The 22,059-nt window shown below is 37.6% G+C and overlaps 1 protein-coding gene across 1 annotated transcript in view; it reads right to left on the reverse strand.

Annotated features, from left to right (window-relative positions):
* CDIN1 (CDAN1 interacting nuclease 1) overlaps positions 1 to 21,579 on the reverse strand; it is a 124,171-nt gene extending 102,592 nt beyond the window's left edge. The window contains exon 1 of the mRNA XM_058027301.1: positions 21,312 to 21,579. Coding sequence (XP_057883284.1) covers positions 21,312 to 21,412 — 101 coding nt within the window. The 5' untranslated portion in view covers positions 21,413 to 21,579. The remainder of the gene's footprint in view (positions 1 to 21,311) is intronic.
* Between the last annotated feature and the right edge of the window lie 480 nt (positions 21,580 to 22,059).

Here is a 22,059-nt window from a genome sequence, read left to right on the forward strand (position 1 = left end):
GTGGTGAAAGGGGAATTCTCCTCACATCTATCCTGAAGTTTCAGAGCACGTGTCTAAAACATATTTTTCCTGTTATATTATTAAAGACATGAAAGAAATCCAAGCAGCCAAATTCTCATCTTCCATACTGCAAATGATTTGGAACAGGCACTCCTAAAGGAAGCCACGTTTATATTGCGTATCACATGCTAACCAGTACACCCTATTTTGTAAAAACTCTGTCAGTAATGGATTTCAAATAGATCTAGCAGCATTGTTTCAAATGCATACCATGCACAAGAGGCACACAGCCTCACTGGCTTCCCAGAACTGCAGGACGTGGGCAGCAAGCACCACAGCTACCCCTGTAAATCACCCAGTACCAGTCTGAATGGTCAACTTCCCACCTGAGGGGAGGCGACAACTTGTGGATTCTCACAATTTCTTCCACATGTCAGGATTGTCCAGACAACAAAAAGGCTTCTTAGCAGTCTGAATGATTCCACAAGACAATCCAGGAAGGCTCAGGAATACCAAAGGCCTACCCAGAGCTTGTTAGGCTTATATGCCTGAAGAGCATGGAACAAAGGAGGCACCTTGACCTCTGCAATAGCTACAGCTTTAATCTTTCTTTACCGTAGCCTCAAGTACAACATTTTTTCTTATAGTTTAGTATGACTGTGGTCATTTCTCTGAATGAAAATTCTCAAAAAGCAGAGTACTGTCTCTGTACACGTGTACTTTTATCATTCACAAATCTATCAATGATTTATCAGAAGTCAGTGAATTACCAATTTAAGTTAAATCAATATACTTGTCTACATACATGTGTGTGTCTATATACTTTTAAATCAATAACTTAGTTTGAATTAGGGTTACTGAGTAACACAGAAGTATCTAAGTCTTCAGTTGCAAAATGCTAACTTCCATAAAGTGGCCATCTTCTAATTTTCCAGCTTTCCAGCTACTCCAGTTCAAGTCTGGAATACAAAACCAGTTTTATTATTTCTGCATAAGAAGCCTTCCATACAATGAAGCATTAATGGCAGCTACTCCTTTGGAAACTATCAAGTCAATACACTTCTGCAGAGGAAATACTCCCATTACTATTATTATTATTATTATTATTACGTTGTTGTTGTTGTTGTTGTTGCTGTTGTTGTTACTGTTGTTATTGTTACACTATGTGTGAGTAGATATACATACATATATGACAAGAAGTGTGTGATGATGTGCTCATTTCATACTTAATACATTTACATTTAAAATCCAGATGAAATTCAAGCTCATCGGAAGAACAATAACATTAACCAATTTTAAAATTCTCTGATATCCAGTTCAGTAAGCTGTACAACAGCTCAACTCAAAAGACCTAAATAGATCCCTAAAAACTGCCTTTGCCTCAAAGTCAATTTCATACCTTTGACAGGATCAAAAATAAAATACGAAGTAAAGATTTTGAGGAGAAAGATGTCCTGCATTACAGGCTTCACTATTCAATGATAATAAAAAGATTAAATTCAGGCATGTGCATACAACTTTGCTGCCTACGGCCACAGTTATGAGTATAACTGTATGACAAAGCCCAGCCTAGGCTACTTGAGAAGAGTCATCACTTCTATGACCTTGACACTGGTTGGTCCCACAACTTCTATACAATTTAGTGATGTGCGAGAACAGATGATGGTGCAATACATAGAAATGGCAGCATTTAAAATTCATAGTAGTGTAAGGCCATTACTTTTCCCACTGGGCCACTTGAACTTTAATAATGTCTGACCTAGTTGGCCAATAAGTTCTAGCAGCAGACAGAGGAAAATTGTCAGTATTAGATACTGTTTGATTTTTCATTTAGGAAGACTTAGAAGTTTCTTTAAGAACAGAGCACCAATTCTTCCTGTAGACAACTAATTTTTTGGTGTCTATTGTAACAACCAATATATTTTAAAACAACTGCAGACTATGAACAATCTGTATCAGATGTGAAAAAAATAAATTGCAGAGGTAAGTACAAATAATCAATGCATACAAATAACCAATACAAGAACAAGTACGGCAATGATCCCAAAATAATGCTAGCTCTTTGCAGAGATAAATTACATCTTCTTCCACCCACATCTAAAAATCTGATTTCCAATAGCAAAAATGTAAGCGTAACTAAAAATACTCCATATTCAAATTATTGCAAAGTATTATGATCAATCTCCCAACCTGAAAAGAGACGAACAAAAATGCTGGTTTTCCATTCACATATATATGTTTGAGAAAAACAGCATTATGCTTTAACAGTAGATAAATAAATAACATGCTAAAAAACCCAGCAATCACAGCAATGGAAGAGTAGCAGGTCCATACAAAAAGAAACTACTTTTTCAGCTTTATAATCTTAGTAAGCAAGTAGTGAAAATGGACAGTAATTTGCCTAAGATACTGTTCTGATATAATTTCTTTCCGGAATGAAACAATGTTTGTTGCGTGAATGTTTGGAACCTATTCCAATGCCAAACCCACAGAGAGACCTCTATAAATAAATATTATTTCACTAATGTCTCTTCCATTAAAATATAAAACTATTTTGTAAGGTCACATTTTCAAACTGAAAAATACTTTCAGATGTAATACAGAACAATACATATCCACAGTAGGGCTTAAGAAAAACATTGTCAGTGCTAAAATGTGAAATTAAAACTCCCAAATATTTTGACATCAGGCTTCATTGACTGTTGAAAGTCCTCACCTTACAGACAGCAGAACCCATCTTTAAGCATCTAATCAGGGAATCCACTGACATAAGCAACTGATAGGAGTCAAACAAGGTTTGTCTCCACATACACCTTGATAATCTCAGAACGTGTCCACCACATCTCCGTTTCCTGGTATTGTCAATAATTCTGCTTTTAATTCTACCATTAAATTTTTTGCGAATATTAAAAAAAAAGTTCTCCAATGCTTGAGACTCGCAAAAGTAGATGATTTGCTATGTTGTTCATTTCAACTACTTAGTTAAAGCTTAGCAAGTTACTTAGCAAGAAGAAAAGTTTCTGCATCTCCAGGAAAGAAAGCAGAGGCATACAGCAGCATACCAGAGACTGAGGAAAAAGGAAAAACATCTGTGAACATTTGCACTCAAGTGTACATCATCCACACTTTACTCCAATTTACTTCAGTTAAGACCGTACCAGAAACATGTTTGCAAGTCTGCCATCTTTATCTTAGTAGCACAATCTAAATATTGAACCATTAGATAAAAATACACTAAAGTAGTTCCTTATCTGATGTTGGTCATGCAAAGAAGGATGTTCCTAGGGTGCAAGAGCAAAGGACCCCAACAAGCAGTTAAGGTGAAGAAGATACAGTTTAAACCAGGGGATTATCCTTCTCCTTTCTTATCTGCCCTACTGATAGAGCCAAGGTCCACACATTGAAAATATACTCAGTAAACTATTACCGGAAAGTAATTTTAAAAATATTTATTTCATGTTCATTCCTTCATTTTGTTTGGATTAGCCTATTGAGCTACTTCCTCTTATGCCCAGGAAAAGAAATAGATCAGTTAAGATAAGTTTTTCAGACTTCAATCCCATATTTATTTACTGTGGACAAAGGGGAAAATAATTCTACTTTATAGCCTTTTTTTTTCAGCAAAACTATATTGTCCTGTATAAGTTAGGTGTTTAAGTTTAGAAAACTATTTTTATGAATGAATGGTAATTCTGAGCTAATTAGCTTGTTCATTTTGTATTAAAACATTAGCCTGCATGTAAAAAGCATAGTTCAGCACTAAATAAATCCCTAAATACCCGTAAACAATTTGCTCCTAAAAATATATAATCAGATTTAGAAAACTATAAACTACATTTAAAATTTACTATTTAGAAGCAATTAATTACAAAGACAGCCAGGTGGCTTTCATTACATAAATTACTGTTAATGACACTTGCCTCATGCTGCTACTGTATTTAGCATTTGCATGCATCACATGTCAAGCACACACACTGTTGCACAGGTTTCTCCAGGGTAAAAAGTGAACATCTTAAGTCAAAAAAGCTTCCAGTTATCCAATCAAAACTGTTAATTCCTTAAACAAGTTAGGATCTTATTGATGCTTCCCATTCAGGATATAATCTAAAATATATTCAGGATAAAATTTCAAGAAGCAAACACAGATGATATAGAAGTGAGAGTTTTTAGTAAATTCCCATTTTGGTTATGATGCAGACTCAAGGCAAGAGATTAATCCATTTATAGCTAGTTTCCTTGAGATTTTAGAGCCCTAGACAGTGTTTATAATTAAAAAAAAATTACAACTTTTAAGTTATTTGTAATTATTGAGCAAAAATAAAAAGAAAAACAAAGATAATAATTCTTGTCTTTCCCTGAACCAGTTGGGGGAGGGGCCACTTGAATCTGCTTACTAAAGAGTCCTCTTTGAAAGTTTCCTCCCAAATTTGCCCTAAACCAGAACATCTACCTACCCAACAGTGCAGTATTTTGTCTTGTATATCTAAGTTGTTGTATCATGCATGCTGATATTTACAAAGGCTACTTTCAGCCCCAGAGATATAGCATATTATGCCATAGAGGGAATAACGTCATTTAATGCCACTAATTACTTCCCCTTGGAAAGACTGCAGAAATGCTCAAGAAGGAAATCCAGCTATCTCTTTCTACTAATGTTCTTCCAGCATTCTCTTTTTAAAAAAGCTGTCTACCTAAAACTGGAAGGCAATACGAAGGGAACATCACAAGAGCTGATCACAACATTACATTAGTGCATCCTAAAACTTCTCTACTCTTTCCACTCCTATCAACAGGCTCTTCCTTTTCCTTTCCCTTCCTCCCCTCTCTAGAGGAGTTTTCTGGTGTTCCTTATATTGCCCTGAAAATATATACAATGACTATAAGCTTTGTTTCTCACAGTGCCAATGCTGGCTTTCCAGAACTCTTACTCCACGGAACAGAATTTAATGGAACACTAATGGAACAGTCATATGTGATAACAACAGTCAATAAGATTGACCACACAGAACCACCTTCACTAAGCACCAAAATTTCACTGGCTTTGGTAGAATAAGCTTAGCAGCTTTGATAAATAAATGTGGAAGCCAAGGAAGAACAAACATTAGCTCTCTGTTAAAATAAGCTGAAGATTACCTCAGCATGCATTAAGTAATATGGCATGACTCACTGACACTTCTTATATTTTTGTGACTTATCAAAAACATAATAAAAATATACATTACTTTCTTTATATTAAGTCCATAAGTACCACAGATAAAAAAAAAGTCAATGAGAAGAGTGTTAAACCTCACTGGAATTCATAGAAATTTGACCGATAATATCATTCAGACAGCTTTCAAAAATGCCTCCCACAAAACATCCAACTCTATCCTCTCATATTTTGAAGTTTTAATATTTTACAGTAAAGAAGTAAAGGCCACAGAGCCTTCTTCTCTTTCAGATAAATCTTAATCTTGTTCTTCACATTTAAATATCACGTCTTCATATGTTACCTAATTTCAAAGAGTGGCAACCTAACAGAATTAGGACTTCAGAAAATAGTGAAAACTGAGAAAGAGAACAAAATATTCGCAACTGGAACGTTTACAGGTCTGCACGTTAGTGAGTAACTAACAACTTACATATATACATTATGCATGATATATTTTATAAGAAGGCTCATATTCTTATAAAAGAGACCTCCACTTTTAACTAAAGGGTATCAGTAAGAGGATGTTGAGATCAACTTTCTAGTTTTCAGAAACCAAAATATTTAGAGTGAAGAAGGGAGCTAAGCCATAAATCAGTACTTTGTTTTCAAACTTATCTTTCTAAGAACAAGTAAAAGATCCCTCTATCAACTTTTATTTAGAAGCAATTTCTCATTCATCATGACAGTAATATTTTAAAGCCAAAAGCAGAAAAAATGGCACAAATGTAATTTTTTATCACAGCATATATGAAAATATTTTAGTCTCTCTGTACCCCCTAAGTATTTTGTTAATGCAACTCTTTCCACTAAACCAACTGCAAAGAAACATTTAACCTAAAGTTATGGCTGTTCATATGTAATCTGTTACCTGGATTAACCAAAAAAAAAAAAAAGGCAGAAGGCCTCTCTATCCACCTAATCACCATATCAATGACACATGCCACAACAGAGAAGCACTAGTTTATTTGATTGATCATGGTAGATAAACTCCAAATAACAGCGAAATTAACAAATGCTTGACATTTGCTCAACATCCATTATTCTGACACTGCTTTCAGGATTTCAAAGCCTGGGAGTATGCTTAATCAACATTCATATTCCCTAGTGAGCTACAGGCACCATATTGCGCCCCGCCTTAGTACTGATGAAAACTGCATATTGGCCATTTCCAAAATGTTCTGGGACTCCACGCAGGGCCCCTTCTCTCCCTTGTTCCTGTTCTGCAGTTTTCTTTTAAACACTTCCAAGACAAAAGCATCTGCCAGTTTTTCTCTCTAGGGATGTATGCAAAATGAACTTAACAGTTTTAAGGCAAGAGAAACCCTCACATCTAAATTCATTCATAGGACAGAAAAGGGTCTAAGAGGCCTCTCTAGGGACAAAACCCTGCTGAAATTTTCCCCGACAACACTGGGAGCTTTATAAAATCTAAGTCCAGACAATTTCCAATTCAAATGCCCAGCATAGCATGACCTTTGTCAGATCTATGAGCCCTAGATGCACCCACTATTTTTTTATTCTAACCAGCACAGACATTAGACAGGGCATTACTGCTAAGCAGGAGGTTGACTATTTGCATGCTCTTCTATTGTGAAAATGTAACAGTGACAGCACTGTGTCGAATTCTTTTCCCCCTAGAACTTTAGCTCCATAGGAGAGGCATAGCTGACAGATGACTCTCCCAACATCTGTGTTATGTACACTGCACAGCTGAGGAACCTTGGATCACTGTCACGGCTTCTCAGAGATGACCTACACCTTTCTTATATCTACACATGATAAAAAAAGTAAAATAAAAATTTAAAAATGCCTTTTCTTAAATGAAAAGTAAATATGGCAAGGAAGATTAACATAATTTAGTCATTAAGCTGTTCACATAGCAGCTCACCATATGTTGTATAAATGTCCTATACAAAATAATTTATCAGCCTTGACACGTCGCACATCATATTGTATTATTTAATATGCTTACTAAAATTTCATGGATCAAGCGCCACTTCTGAACGCATACAGAAAGCCCTAGAAAATATTTCTTCATCTTCCGTGATTTATTTTGATTGCCTTTTACAGCTACATGATAAAGTAGAACTTGCAAAATTATGAGGTTAGGGTTTACACAGCTATTGCTTCGTATACTATAACAATTGGCTTCATGTCTATATAACATTTTACTTGCATTTAATATTCAGAGGCCCATTAAATTAAGCACACTGCTTTCCACTGCATATTTTAATAATTTCAACCAGTTATTTCAGTAAACATCCTGATCCACTAATGCAAAGTTCCACTGAGAGATATCCTTGAAAAAGAAACTAAAGAGCTTAAAATTACAAAACAAACTAACACAAACAAGTAATATGTGATACATGCTGACCTCCCTAAATCTGTCTACAGAAAAATATATTCATTTCTGCACAGTAGCTGAAACATTTGAATATTATCTTTAACTTACTGATTTAAAATATTAGAATGACAGGCATCTAGTGCAGATAAATGGACAAAATTCTCTACCCAGAAACCTTGAAACCATGAAAAATAACAATGTGTAAGAACGATCGTCGGTCACTGTCGAGGTCTGTGTCTAAATAGCAAATTAAAACTAAAAGTGTAAGCAGGAAGCTTGTGAATCATAGTTGTTGGGCAACCAATGGAATTTGTTTGGAAAAAAATGCTCAGCACTTAGATGACATATCAAGCAGACAGATATGGCTAGGAAAATATTTAGACTGAAACTATACATTTATTCCATAAAGGACCATTTTCCTTTCTTTCTCAGACCACTGATGTCAAAGGAACACAATATAAATGAGATAAAAAATGTAGCCCAACTGACTCTTTTTGGTCAACAATTATATTCTTCCGTTCCTAATAAAAGGATAACATATTTCCTAATAAAGGAAAACATATTCCTCTGTTAGATCACTCATTGCAATAAGCTCATTGAACTCCATTTGGATTGGAACTTGCTTGGCTTACTGGAGTACCTGCCAACTGGTCAAAGCAGATCTTCATTTTTAAGCTCTGTAAGAACCAGAGATCTAGCTTTCAAGTTTTTTTTCTCTTTTTGTATTTTGTGTACCCTAAGAAAATACACTTGTCTAGGAGGACATATTGCTCAGCTGTATTGAAAACTGAAGGAGAGCTGCATTTACAACATTGCATTTTATATTAATGCTGTAAATGGCTAATGTTCAACAGCCATTTCATATATAGAAACATACACTCACTCTCTGCCTACTGTACTCTCCACAAGTTGTAGTCTCCAAATGAGCATCTGTATTCCACAGAAGAGATGCAATAAAGGACTGGATGGTACAACAGAAGACTGATAAGAAGTTCTGTTATCTCCCAGCCAACCACAAATTGAAACAGAGAAATGTGACGTCTTTATTGCTGTTGGTGTCCTCAATTAACAACAGGGAACTCCAAAAGACCCTTTATAGTAATTCAGTCACAGGAGTATTACCTCCATCCTGGTCACAGCTTCTATGTTGCCTTTGAAACTGTTTCAGACAGGCTACATTGCATAAAAGAATACTTTTGCTATCACACGTGTCTTGTTCAAAGGAATATTTGACAACATTTTGCTTTCTGTGAAAGAAGAACGTGTGCTATCTTAGAACATTTTTATTTTGTGTTGAAGTTTGTGGAAGTATATGGGAAACTAGACCATCAACTGCTTCCAAGACTTTGAAGGCATAAATACAGACATGCAAATAGAGAACAATCACCCAAACAATCAAGTCCTCTTCAGCACTACATCCTGATCTGAAGGTTTTTTCTACATTTGGATAGACAGCAACACTTAGCATTCTATTCAGATGAAAAGAATAAAGCAAGTTCAACAATTCTCTAATACAAAGCAATGAGACTGCCACTTTCAATCAGGCTACTGGATGTCCTGGTGTGTGCAATGGAAGAGATAGTATCTTCTACTCAAATCACTATCATTACTCAAAATATTATGGACACAAGAATTTTAAAAAAAGATTGTACTCAAATAAAACATAAGACATGTAAAAAATTGCTTTAGTTGCTTACAAACAAAAGTTTTCATCCTAAGTTGTTCACAAATCATAATGTTTTTCCCATGACAGGCACAGGTTCCTGTTTGGCAAATTTAAGTCTTTTGACAAGAAATTAATTTATTTTGAATTCTTCATTTGAAGTCCATGGACAACAAGCTGAAAACTAGTAACAAAGCATGCCTATGGGTGTTTGACATCTACTTGTATGGTACCAACTAGCCAAACAAAAACATGAACAAGGCTTTCAACCATCACCTGATCAGAGGAACGCAGGGTATTATCTTTCCATTCCTCTATCAATGCTGTTGGTTTTTCTTGGTAACAATACTGTATCAGGCTTGGCTTAGAAGACAATTTTATTAGGATCAGTTTCTGTATTGCATTTTCTTACAGAAATTAATCCTCAGCAATATCTCACTCAGTTGAGAGTATAATTCAAGCTTCTGATACTTTCACACTGAAAATAGAGGTGTTACTTTCACCAGGAACTTAAAAGAATGAACAATTAAAAAATTACTCTCGTAGAAGCATATATGCTGCTTTTAAAGTGATGTGATAAGCCATAAGGGGCATTTGTCAGCACCAAAATGGTTGTAGTCATTAATTTAAGGAATAAATCATAGGTCCTGCTAACAATGACAGCAAACAGACGCTAACAAGAAAATGTATTATTTAATATGTTGTGTGTTATAAAAATGTAAGCATTTAGGACACTTCTTAAATTTTTATAATAATATGCATTTAATACATTACTGTTTTGACACATACAAGAATCAAATTTATAGGTCTCACTCAGGACTTGTTTTCTCTTCTGTGAACACAGAATGGATTCCTGAGAGAGAAAAAGCTCAAGAAGTCAATGTTTCAAATAGATGTTTGCAACAAAATCAAGTTGTCTTGCTGTCTTGAAGTAACTACCATAAGCATTGAATCTCATCACAAAATGAGAATCAACTTATTTGCTTTTATGTAAACAGAAGTTTTCCCTGCAAGTTGGAAGGAAAATGAAATAACTATGAAGTTTTTCTACATGTATGGACAGCAAAAGATCTTATAATTTGCCATGAAGTTAAAATATAATTCCGTACAATCCTTACACACAGAATGTCAATATTGAATAACTCTCAGTGAGTCTGCCAAGTTATAAAAACAGCAGTTTTATTTCCCATTGTATCTTATTGTTTGTTTCTTATATCAGTTTATATAATACCATGTAATGCTACAATTATTTTCACCAAAAGCATTGCTTGCAAAAATGCCAAAACCAAAACAAAATCTATGCTAGCAATCAAAAACTTTATCTATTCCATTTCCTCCATTCACAGCCACCCTTCTCTCTGGACCCTGAAAGCCAGACAGAATGATGATTCTGTCTGGTTCTGGTACTGACACACGAGAGCCTAAGAAATGCAATTTTGCCTTTTGGCAAGCTCTGCCACACTAAATAGAACCACTGTGCAAACACCTTTTCCCAGCCCTGTATCTCTGCTGCTGCACAGCCTGCTGCATAAGGTCCCTCTGCGGGAGGGTCAATTGTTTCTAAGATCATCACTGCTTTTTCCAAACATTTTTGTTTTGATTTAAGGAAACTATTTGGATAATAACACCCCTGTTTCATTCCGATTTTCAATGAACTCCTCTTGTTATCAGCACAGTTCCTTTCTTGGAAGTGCTTTGCTCAATGCTTTAAAACACTTGAGAAAGCAGTGATCAGAGTATGGAAACTAAATTTTCTTCATTAAATCTACTGAAGCAGATATTAAAAATGCATTTAATATACCAGGGATGGCTGGTGGGCATCACTGACTGTGACAGGCCAGTTACTGATGAGCTGCTGTCAGACGGCCTTCTCAGCAGGGATCTGTGTCTAAGGCTGCTGAAGGACAGCAATATCTTCCCTTGTGTGTAAGCTCTATTCATCTCTCAAGTATTTACTAAATCACAGACCTCTGCACACAAACCCAGTGTTTCAGCGCATGCTAACAAATGATGGATGGCCTAGTCAATTCGTTATGTCCTGAAAGCGTGATTTCCTGCCATTCCAATCATCAAACCTCTAGAGCCTTCAGAGCTGATCAGTCCTGGAGAATATATTTTGCAGGCTCTATTAAAGGAGTAGAGGTTCTTTCCATTAGTCTCAAACTTTTTTTTCCCTGGCTGATTTAAAGAGAACTCTCTCCTTCCAACAGCACCACTGCTACCACTCTTCAACGTGTTAAGTATTCAGCATATGTACCTGTGGTACATCAGTGAAATAGCACTCCTAGAACATGAGCCAGTTAAAAAGATGAATTTTGTTTGTGACTGCTATAAATGCGACAATATTTTATTTAAATTCATCTATATGTCTTTATTATGTAACCTAGACAATCCCCAAACCATTTTGTAACTTAGCTTTTCTGATCAAATACCTTTTACAGCAAAGGAGTGCTCAAAAGGACCTGTTTTCTTTGTATTTGCCTAGTGAAACATACCAGAACTCTCTTAATTACATTCCTCTTAAAAGCATAAGACTTAGGAATAAACTTACGATGTTTAAAAGACAGGTGAGCTGTCAAAGAAACAGACCTTCTACATTTCACCCTTTTCATAGCAAGGCGGTACTGTGAACAGTCCTTCTTTTACGCACTACAGGGGAAATATTATTTACCTATTCAGTGATCTATAGCAGCAGAATATACATACCTCATGCCTGAAACACTGAGCTTCAAATGAAATAGTCTATGGCTGCTGAGGAGTTAGCTGTCTACAGTACCACAAGTTTTTAAATGTGGTGTAACAGATATGAGTTTAGGTAAACAAGCATTTGGTTACTCTGAAGTGCAAAGACCTTGGATTTCTTTGCTTGCTAGGTGTGATCCAGACACAGCCAGTACAAACCAATCCACATTGCCCTACTGTTCACCTCAACCTTGACCTGGAGATTAAACTCACTTTTATTGCACACAAAGGTCATCTGTGTTAGGTCAAAATTCAAAGTCCCTTGTCAGCTAAGGTTGATATATTCCAACCTTTCCTACTCTAATGCATCAAATTTTTCATGGTGAGGTCATATTCAACAGACAGTGTATTCAGCAATTTATTGTGCCATTGTAATATAGCCCAGAATATGACTGTCCAAAAAACAATGCATGAATAAAATATTTTCCATTCTGATGTAGCAAATCGCCTACGCTCGTAAAACTTGAACCTAGCCTTGTTTTCAGGCTTCAGAAGAATGATACATTATGGAATAGTTTCTAAAATACAATCAAGAATTACCATTTCTATCACAATATTCCTTAAATATAAGCAACATGAATATAATGGTATCCTAAAATCCACAAGTCAATTAAAAAGCACATATGGTCAGTGTTAAAACTTCTTCTTGATCCTCCCTTAACAACCACCATAATCTTGCCCTTAAATCTACAGACATCTGCTGGTCTGTCTGATGACATCAAGCTTACTTTAGAATGAAATACATAGAAAAAGACTGTGTCACAAGACTTATATTCCTATCCTACCAGTGATTATCACATCCATGGAATTTAAGAAGTGTCAGAAAGTACAACCAAATTAAACCTCACAAATCAACACAGTAGTGTACATGTTGACCAAGACAACTCTCCCAGCTTTGACATATGAAAGGATTTTCTTTTTTCTTTTCCTTTCCCTTTTTAAATCTTCTGCTCCTTTTCTGTTTTCTTTTCTCTTTTTTTTTCTCCATTTAATTTCTTTTTCTCTTGCATTTTTTCTCTTCTCCCTCTTGTCTATATTTTTCTATTTTCTTCCTGTTGCTTTCTCCTTTCTCTGCATTTTTTTCTGGTTCTGTTTTTCTCTCTCTTTCTATTTCTTTTCTTCTGAATTAAACAAGAGCACTTAACACACAGCTCCAACAGATTCAGAATGCATTTTCAAATTATAGGGAACTAATTTCCACATCTGCTTTAAAAGACCCCCTCCAATCATTGTATTTCACCATCAAATCTTCAAAGGATATAGTATTGGCTTCTAAGTGGTTTGTATAAATTCCTCAAGGCCAAAAAAGGTTTCCCTTTACTCCGCCAAAATGAATTTCACAAGTGTAATAAGTCCTGTTCTGTGTAATTTTGTTTTTTTTTTTTTTTTAAAGAACTGTACTCCCATATGGTAACACTTCACAAACTGGAAGGGGAAAACATTAAAAGAGAAGAGAAGGAAGAGATTTATCAGTACTCAAGAATTCAGAAAATAAAAAATTAATTTTCCTTGTATATTTCAAACAAAATTTCAAGACTAACGATTAAAATAGGTTTGTATTTTGCTAGGATGGACAACATATGTGTATAAGGAAGAAGATGGTTACACCAATAAAAAATGTGACAGAAAACTACAATGAACTTCCTTCAAAATTAACTTTCATGCTGACACATACATATATTACGACTACTTTTCTATTAATAGGTAACATGCAAACAACTACAAAAAACTTCTTCTATCTCTCCAAACAAAAGAAAGCACTCATGTCCTGAAAATCTAGTATTCACCTGGGCCAGTGGAAGTTTTCTGCCTAAATCCTGTCTGTTGGTGTTGGGAAAGCCACAAATGTGAGCAAAACTCTATTTTCCATTCTACTCTGAACCCACTCACTGCTATCAATATCTAACTTTTAAGTCAGCATCTTCTGTTTAATTTAATGAATAATAAAGGAGACAAAGTTTTTCTGAGTTTTATACTGATACTGTTGATTTCTTTCACACAATATTTCCTATTACAGGAGAGGACTGGTATCCTTCCTATTTTGGTCACAACACTAGCAAACAGTTTGTTAGCAAGTCATATCAAAACCAACAAATTACAACTTCTTTGATATTGATTGTTCACTGATATTTAAGCAAAAAGAGTAACTGCCCACAGGTTCAGCCTATTAAAGCTGTGATATAGTAGATTTTCTACCAAGGTTTCAAATAACAAGAACATCTTTCCAAAGGGAGTATTATCAATTGTTCACATAATTACTTTGCACAGTTAATTTTTATTTCATTTTAGGATTATTGAAAATATGCTACATTTTATTGTGGGTCACTTCTTGAAACTTGAACATTGCTAATTCTCTTTTCAATTAATGACCCAAGACCTCCTTCTCATCTCTTATTATCTATCTGTTTACCTGTGAGGTTTACTGCAGCTTCAAGTACATAACAAATTTTAAATTACAGTAGGTTTATTCTACATAGATTAGACAAAAACAAACTCCGTCTCAAACATTGTTTATTCTGAAGTCTAATGTAAAAGAAGAAAGTATAAAACTTTGAAAATTCTACTATTTCATTGATACTCTCATTAAATCCTCCAGAATATTTAAATACATTACAGTGGTACAAAGCATTTGCTACTTGATGGGATCGTTTATATAGGCAGAGCATGAATTTATGCAATTGTTAAATATTGAGAATATAGCGAAAGGCATTTAAATTGTGCCTTTAAACGCTTTTTTTTCAGAATAAATTTCTATCACTCGCAAGCACAAAGGTAACTTTCTAAATGAGATTTGCTACACCAGTGTTTGCAGAGTAATGAAAAATAGCCTAGTTCTTCTGCTTTTCAAAATAATTAATCAACTATTCAGAAGAGCAGAGAGAGCAGAAGTTACAAGAACAATGTTGGGTTTGCTATGACAAGAACCTTTCTAGGAAGAAGAGAGTGCAAGTGAAGTGTCACACAGCAGTAGGATGCCTGCTCATAAATACAACCTGTCTAATAATCCTGTGCCCGAGTTCGGAGCCTCGAACTCTGCAGCTCTCTGCCCTTTGCCCATGAGCCTCACTGCCAGTCTGCCTTCCAGGTAACAGCAGCTCCAAAGAGCACTAGAGCAAGGCATGAAGAATTTTCCCTCCACTTTGACTCAATCTGCAGGCTCCAGACACCAGAATACAGAACTGGAAAGAAAAAAGAAAAAGAAAAAAAATCCTCCTTTTTCTCACCACAGTCATCATGGGCTCATCAGTACTGCTTGACAATCTAAGCAACTGCATGAAAGCAGAATAAAATTATTCACAAACAAGCAATATATTGCTCTGTAAACAAAATTGTCTTCAAGGGGAAAATGAAAGACTTATCCCCCCCTAACCCTAAAAAACAAAATCAGAGGCAACAATGACACTGGAAAAGAGGGGAAAAAATGATTCCTCAGCCTTAAGCTGCTGGTAAAAGAAATAACATTCAAATCATACATTTAAGCTTCTTTAGGGCCTTTGTTTCAATATGAATCACCACAGAGAAAGTGATAAAATTGAGCAAATAATAAACAGATTATTTTTTCCAATTTACACTGTAACACATTACTGTGCAGATACTTTTTTTAAAAAATTAAAATCTTGCTGAGATGGTTTCCAGGCCGGGTGTCATTTAATAAAGCTATCCATCAATAATTTGGAGAAAGAGCAACACAATTACTGAAAATGTGTGGAAAACTGAGGGGATGCTAAGTAATGAAAAGTAGAGGTCATCAATGTAGAGGAATGCTCACCCCTTGATATGCTGTGGGAACCAAGTGTGTATATTCCAATAATCAAATATGAACTTACATGCATTAAAACCAAATAGACATACTCAAGCATATCAATATGAAGCTGTGCATCACATTTTCCTCTTGCTTACTGGGGGGAAAAAAAAAGGAAGAAAAAATTTTAAAAGCACTTCTCTTATATTTATGCCAGGTTCCCTTACCTTTCTGCTGTGAAAAAAGATCCTCTTGATCGCGTGGAATAGGTTTTCACACAAGGGACACAATGAGAACAGTACTTTTTTGAATAGATGCACAAAAGTGATGAACTGCACATAGCTGCTGATAAAAGTCAGCTCATACTTCAAAACACTAGTACTGTGAAAATCTCTGTAACACAGTTTGCACTTAAATAGTCTCAGAAACTAATGCTTCTTTTAAAGAAATGCAAGTGAAGGTACCTAAAGGAAAGTCAGGCTAGAGGCACCAAGTTTGTTTAACAACTTGAAAAAAGGAAGAGATACAATATAGACTACACAAATTGTGCTGTGGGAAAATATAGCAATCCTCAAATGGACTGAAACATGTTTCACAACAGATCAGTGCAAGAACTTGAAAAGCATGAGTTTGGAATTACTAAAAGATGCTCAAGGCTAGAAAGTTTCTGGAACCACCAATTTGAGCACAACCTGGTGTAAGAAACTCAAACACAGGACAGAACCAAGCCAGAAAAAAATCTCACATTAAAAAAAACCCAAGACAGTATCGTAATGAATTGGGTCACCAAAGCTTACATCCTTAGAAAGTTTGGTAGAGACCAGAGAAAGACTGTCATGGGTTAACCCAAAATGTTACTATATTCCATGTCCATCCACACCCAAAAATTGTTATGGCCTCTTTTAAGATCCAGCGCATCCCGAACTGGAACCACAGGGCAGAGGGGACATTGCTGCAGTCCCTTTTTAAATTGGAGTTGGGAAGTGGGGAACAAACTCACTGCTGGCAGTACGTGCTGAAAGTGGACGATCTGCTTTGGAGGGCTTACTTTGGGAAGCTGTTTGCGGTTTTTTCTTGGGCTTGCAATAGTAGCCATTCGGAAAAACTGCATTTTATAATTAAAAACTGTTTTGGGGTGAACTTTGCAAAGCCAGCCGGTTGCTGGGGCCCGGTCACCTCATACCAGGGCTGACAGACCGGTTTCTTCTCCACAACACACCCACAGTTCAGAGACATCAGCACCAGCACCATCAGAGTCTGGTGGGCAGTGGCACTGACCCCACAGGTGCTAGTACTTCTCATGTGTCACTGGAAACGTCTGTAAGCTCCTGCCTTCCCAGGGTTTGCTGCCATCCCTCCCCTTCGTCTCCCAGGCCATGCGATCACCTGCAAAGCGCCATCTCGGGGGCAGTGTCTGGCACCATTTTCCTTTCCCCTCCCTACAGTCGTCACCCATGGCAGGCACCATCTTGGAAAGAGTATTTTTGCCATTTTGGGTCTCTCTTTGTTCTGGGGGAGTTTGTGAGATGTAGCAATTTTCTATCTAGTGGTTATTTATTCTTATTTTTGCCTTTTGCAGCCTCACTTGTTAGTAAACTGTTAATTTTTTCACTTACATCTACTTGTATTTTGTTTCTCCTTATTGATGGAAAGGGATTGGTGAAAACAAAGGAGAACTCATTTAAGAGTGTTCCACTTTTAATTCTCTTAAACCAAGACAAAGATTTGGTCAAGAAGACTATAATAATCAATCAGACTTGGATACAAAGAAGAAGGGGAAAACATGTACAAGGTATATATTTGAGAAGGGTATACTCATAAGTCAATTGTGTTCTACCTACAAGAAGCTTTAGAAAAGGTTTCTGATAGAAACATTGCTTTCTGCCATATACAGAAGAACTGAAACAATTAAAACAGTAGACTGAAGTACTAGAATTATCAGTTTGGGTATGAATTTAACTCTCAGAAGTTGGACTTTTTAGAACAAGTTAAAATAGTCTTTGAAAAAAGACAGAATTTTTGAAGGTCTAACATATCATGTCACTATAAATAGGTAGTTCTAAGGTGATTTGTATCTAGAAGATTCTACTTGTGGGCAGTTCTTAACCACCATTTAAGAGAGAGAAAAGGATTTTAACTTTCTCAGAACATTTCCTGCAATGGCCTAAAACCAGTCCTAAAATGGTTCATTCAATTTAGACTTTAGCTGTCATTGAGAAGAATAGTATCTCAGAATAACAGGAGTCCATAGCTGAAGGGAAAGCTGAAGAATATAATACAAAAATAGCAAAGAAAACCACAAATTATTAGCAAATAGAAAAATTCAGGTGAGAAACTAAGCAGAAAATGTGGTATACTTCAACAGAAAAGCACAACACTGAATATACAGATTTATCAGTCCAGTGGCGTATGTGTGAAAAAGATCAAAGGAACTACGGATCAGTGATCCAATACTGGCAGAGATTTATTGTGCTTAGTGCTTAAAATCACATTTTGATAATCCTTAGGTCATCCAAATACCCTGCTGTTAAATGGGAACATGTTAGGAGACAACTGCTAAGGATGTAACAAATACCTTAAGAATAAAGAAATGAATAATACATTGGTAATTGCCAGGCATGAAATACAAAGCACAGCATTAACAGAAAAAGAACAGCAATTCAATATCCAAGTTTTTGCAAAATAACTGGATTTTAAGAAAAGTAGAGTAAATCCATGTTGTATGGAAAGTTACAGGGTTGTAAAATATAAGAATTCCCAATGCTTGCATTAAAATACTTATAAACAGTATGAGAAGCAGTTTAATTTTGACTTTTTGACATTAATAAGTCACATGACAATACTCATTTGAAGTAATAATCTCACCTCCTGAAGTAGTTCAATAATAGTAAAGCACAAACTACCCTGTTAAAATTTTTTTAGATTCACAGGTCAGGGTGGCAGCTACCACCCACCATACCTGTGCACTACATTGTGGCAATTGTTTACAGAAATTACAATTTATTCTTAGGGAGAAACTGCACAACAAGAGTAGGCCCTTTCACATAGCACGAAAGAGATTTTATACAAATTAGGAGCATAAAATGCAAGGCTTCAGGAAATACAACAGCTGAGGGAAGAGCCAAGAGATAAGACAGTATTAGGAAAAAACTGAGCAGATTAATGCAGAAATCCAAAGACCCACAAGATCTATGAGGCAGTAGGAACCAGAAATATGTGAAAACTGTCAATTTATGTATTACATTACCAGTGGAATTCCAATCCTTCCCAGGGAAAGATTGAAAGTGCAAGGTGAAAGCAGCTATTATGGATGTTACTACTTTCCAGTTTGAATCAGCAACTGTTACTATATAATAATGAGAAACTGGCTATGGACACCTTCATCACACTGTAGGTACCACGACAGATTCTGGAATATTTTTTTAAAAAGACTGAATGAAAAAGTTGAGGTGGGTGGGGGGCTTTAGTTGATTCTGGCTTTCATAAAGAAAAATAAAAAAATCCAGCCAGAAAGTCCAGTCAGACCCTTCTTGTCCTAGAAGAGAATGACAAAATTTCCAGATTATAAAAAAAACTTACTCCACAGTTATCAAACATATCACTGAAAAAGCCTCCCCCTTAAGATGGTATACAAGTTTACAAATCTCTGCAGCTTGCAGCTGGCCTCTTTTACAACATAAGGGTTATAGAAAATGCCTGTTTTCCACATCCTAACATGTGTCTATTTCAACACACCTTCCTTACTGCTAAGGAAAGCAGTGGCCTTGGAATGTATTGCTTATCTTCTGCATCTGACCTGCTATGAGAAATAAACAAAGAGATAACAAAGAAATATCACACTTACAGAAAGAAGATGTACAGAGCTCCTCAAAATATACTTAAGACAGGCAATTTTTTAAAAGCTATCAATTCATTGCTCATATAGAAGGTTTTAGCCTTCTCCTAGCATGGGCAAACAAAATTCAGCAGAGATCTACAAGCAAAATTCAAAACACGCCATTCTCATGTCATAATGTGAATAACAAGATAAAGGTATAGCCACTTAATTGTGGAAGCAACTACTACAGCTAACCTTTGTTTTTCAGTGTTCACCACACTTGAGCCAGATCCTTTAGAAAAAAAAAACAAACAGAATTCTTTTCCTAAATAACCCTATACTGTTAGTTATACATAGTTGTTCAGGAGTCATCAAGTTCTGAAATAGAGGATTCAATGGATCTTTTGCAGCACCAAGCGAGTGGACTGGGAAGTAAAACACATCAGAAAAGCCCAGTCATTTTTGGGCAAATTTGACTAACAAACACTCATGTGCCTATGGATCTGTCTTGGAAGCAGGTTCCTAAAAATAGTGACTAACCTGAAAAACCAACCCAAATTCTAACCTTCTTTCAAGACAACTTTATAGGAAAGTAGAAAAAGAGAACATGTGCATGTGTATGTATGCATGCATACACAACTACCCACAAACACTCTCTCCTGATTTCATTAGCACTGAAGTGATAAAGCCAAGTCTAAGCTCCCGAGACACACTTTGTTAAGGTAAGTGCTTTTCCAAGTTGCAGAAAAGCACCTTACTGTGCAAGGTGAACCCAAAATGCAACTCAATGCACTCCCTGAACCAACTACAACGCTTTATTATCACTTCTTCTCTGTAACAGGGCAATTCTCTCACACTTTCACTGGACAGTTTAAAAGCCTAAGTTAGTGTTGGCTCTTCACCCACACACTGCAAGTTACACACAGCGTCAGTTTCTTCCAGCGCATTTGTGTTAAAGACAAGCAAGGTTCATTCAGGAAGCATGTGAATGATTTTCTGTTTTGTTAATTTCTTTCTTTCACCAAACTAGATACAGTATCTAACCCCCTACATTTTTCTGTATTATTTCTTGTGATTTTAGAAACAGCACCACTCTTCTCTCCACAGAACATAACTTGCTTTTCTGTCCAATTCAGCAACAGCAAATTCCTTCCCCCAAATGTGAAAGTGAAACCTTGCAACATTCTTTAGAACTCTCTCGTAGTTGGTAGGAAGCAAATTTCAGCAATGAAAATTGGTGCATGGAGCACATCCTGCCATGGATACCTTTCCATTCTAGGCCATGGTCATGTGCAAATGTCTTTGAGAATTCTGAACACAGCTCAGTCAAAGAAACACATGAATGTCCCTAAGTGAAAAGATGAACCCTTTTCCAGTTTCAACTGGAATGCAGCAGCAAGCAGAGAATTATGGATCCATAAAGTCCCTTATCCCTAAGAAACAGGGGCACTGGCATTGCAGGATGTATTTCACACTTGGCTTCAGCCAAGGCTCGTTCTGCACCGCAAGACTTTATTCACATTAGAAGACCTCCTTGGTGTCCAAGAGGCTCATGAAGGGCCCCAAGAGCTTTCACTGGGACGTGCGTCGGGGGAAGTGTTCTTTATTTTGTGCCAACTTCTCAGGTCACAGAGGATGGAGCAGTATCCTGCTCCCAGCGGCAGTCGATGACCGTGTGCGTGTGCAGGTGATTTTGTACCGTGTGGGGCCTGAGCTGGGGCACCGGGCGGAGCTGGCGCGGCGGACCCCGCGACCCCGTGCCCGGCCGCAGCGAGCCCACAGGCCCCGCGCCGGAAGGCGGGATGCACTTACCTAGGAAACTTCTCCTTCAGCTTCCTCAGACTCTGCCGGGTGGGCTGCACGTGCCCCAGGAACTGGGCTATCTCATCGTACTGGGCTTTGCTCAGCTTCATGCCTTGAACCGCCCGGCCTGCGCGGAGGCGGCAGGAGAGGCGCGGGTCACGCCGGGCGGCGAGAGGCAGAAGGCCAGCGATGGCGGGGCGGAGAACCGCGTCAACCCGGGGGCACCCGCGCCACCAGCCCAGCGCCCAGGCAGCCACAAGCCGCCGCGGCCGCCACTTCCCCCGGCTCCGCCCCGCGTCCCGTCCGGGGCGGTGCGGTGCGAGGGGGGCGGTGCGAGCGGCCATGCCGCGCCGCCCGGCTCTGCGCCGGTACGCGGGTTGCGGGTACGCGGGTCCCCGCTGGCCCAGCCGCCGTGAGCGCCCGGCATTTCTGGCGGAGCAGGGCGCCGGCAGCCTCACGCCTGGGGATGTGCCCTGTTCGGTGCCGGCAAGTCGCTTCTGCCAGCCGCCATGGTGCCTGCGAGGGCGGAAGAGCGGCGGGCGGCCCCGCCTCCGGCCCCGGCCGCAGCGGGCAGAGGGGGCCGAAGTGCTGGATCTCGGTCGTGTGCAGGGGCGGCTGCGCTGGGCCGCGGCTGCTGCTGTGTAACGCCTTAAAAGTCATTTTCAAGGCCCTTTTAGCAAGTCACGCTGAAATGACTGTTTCTTGCTGCTCAAAGTCGAAACAAAAACTGTAGTAATAAGGCTGCGGATGTCGACAG

The sequence above is a fragment of the Melospiza georgiana genome, chromosome 6, assembly GCF_028018845.1.
Source record: "Melospiza georgiana isolate bMelGeo1 chromosome 6, bMelGeo1.pri, whole genome shotgun sequence".
NCBI classification, from domain to species: Eukaryota; Metazoa; Chordata; class Aves; order Passeriformes; family Passerellidae; genus Melospiza; species Melospiza georgiana.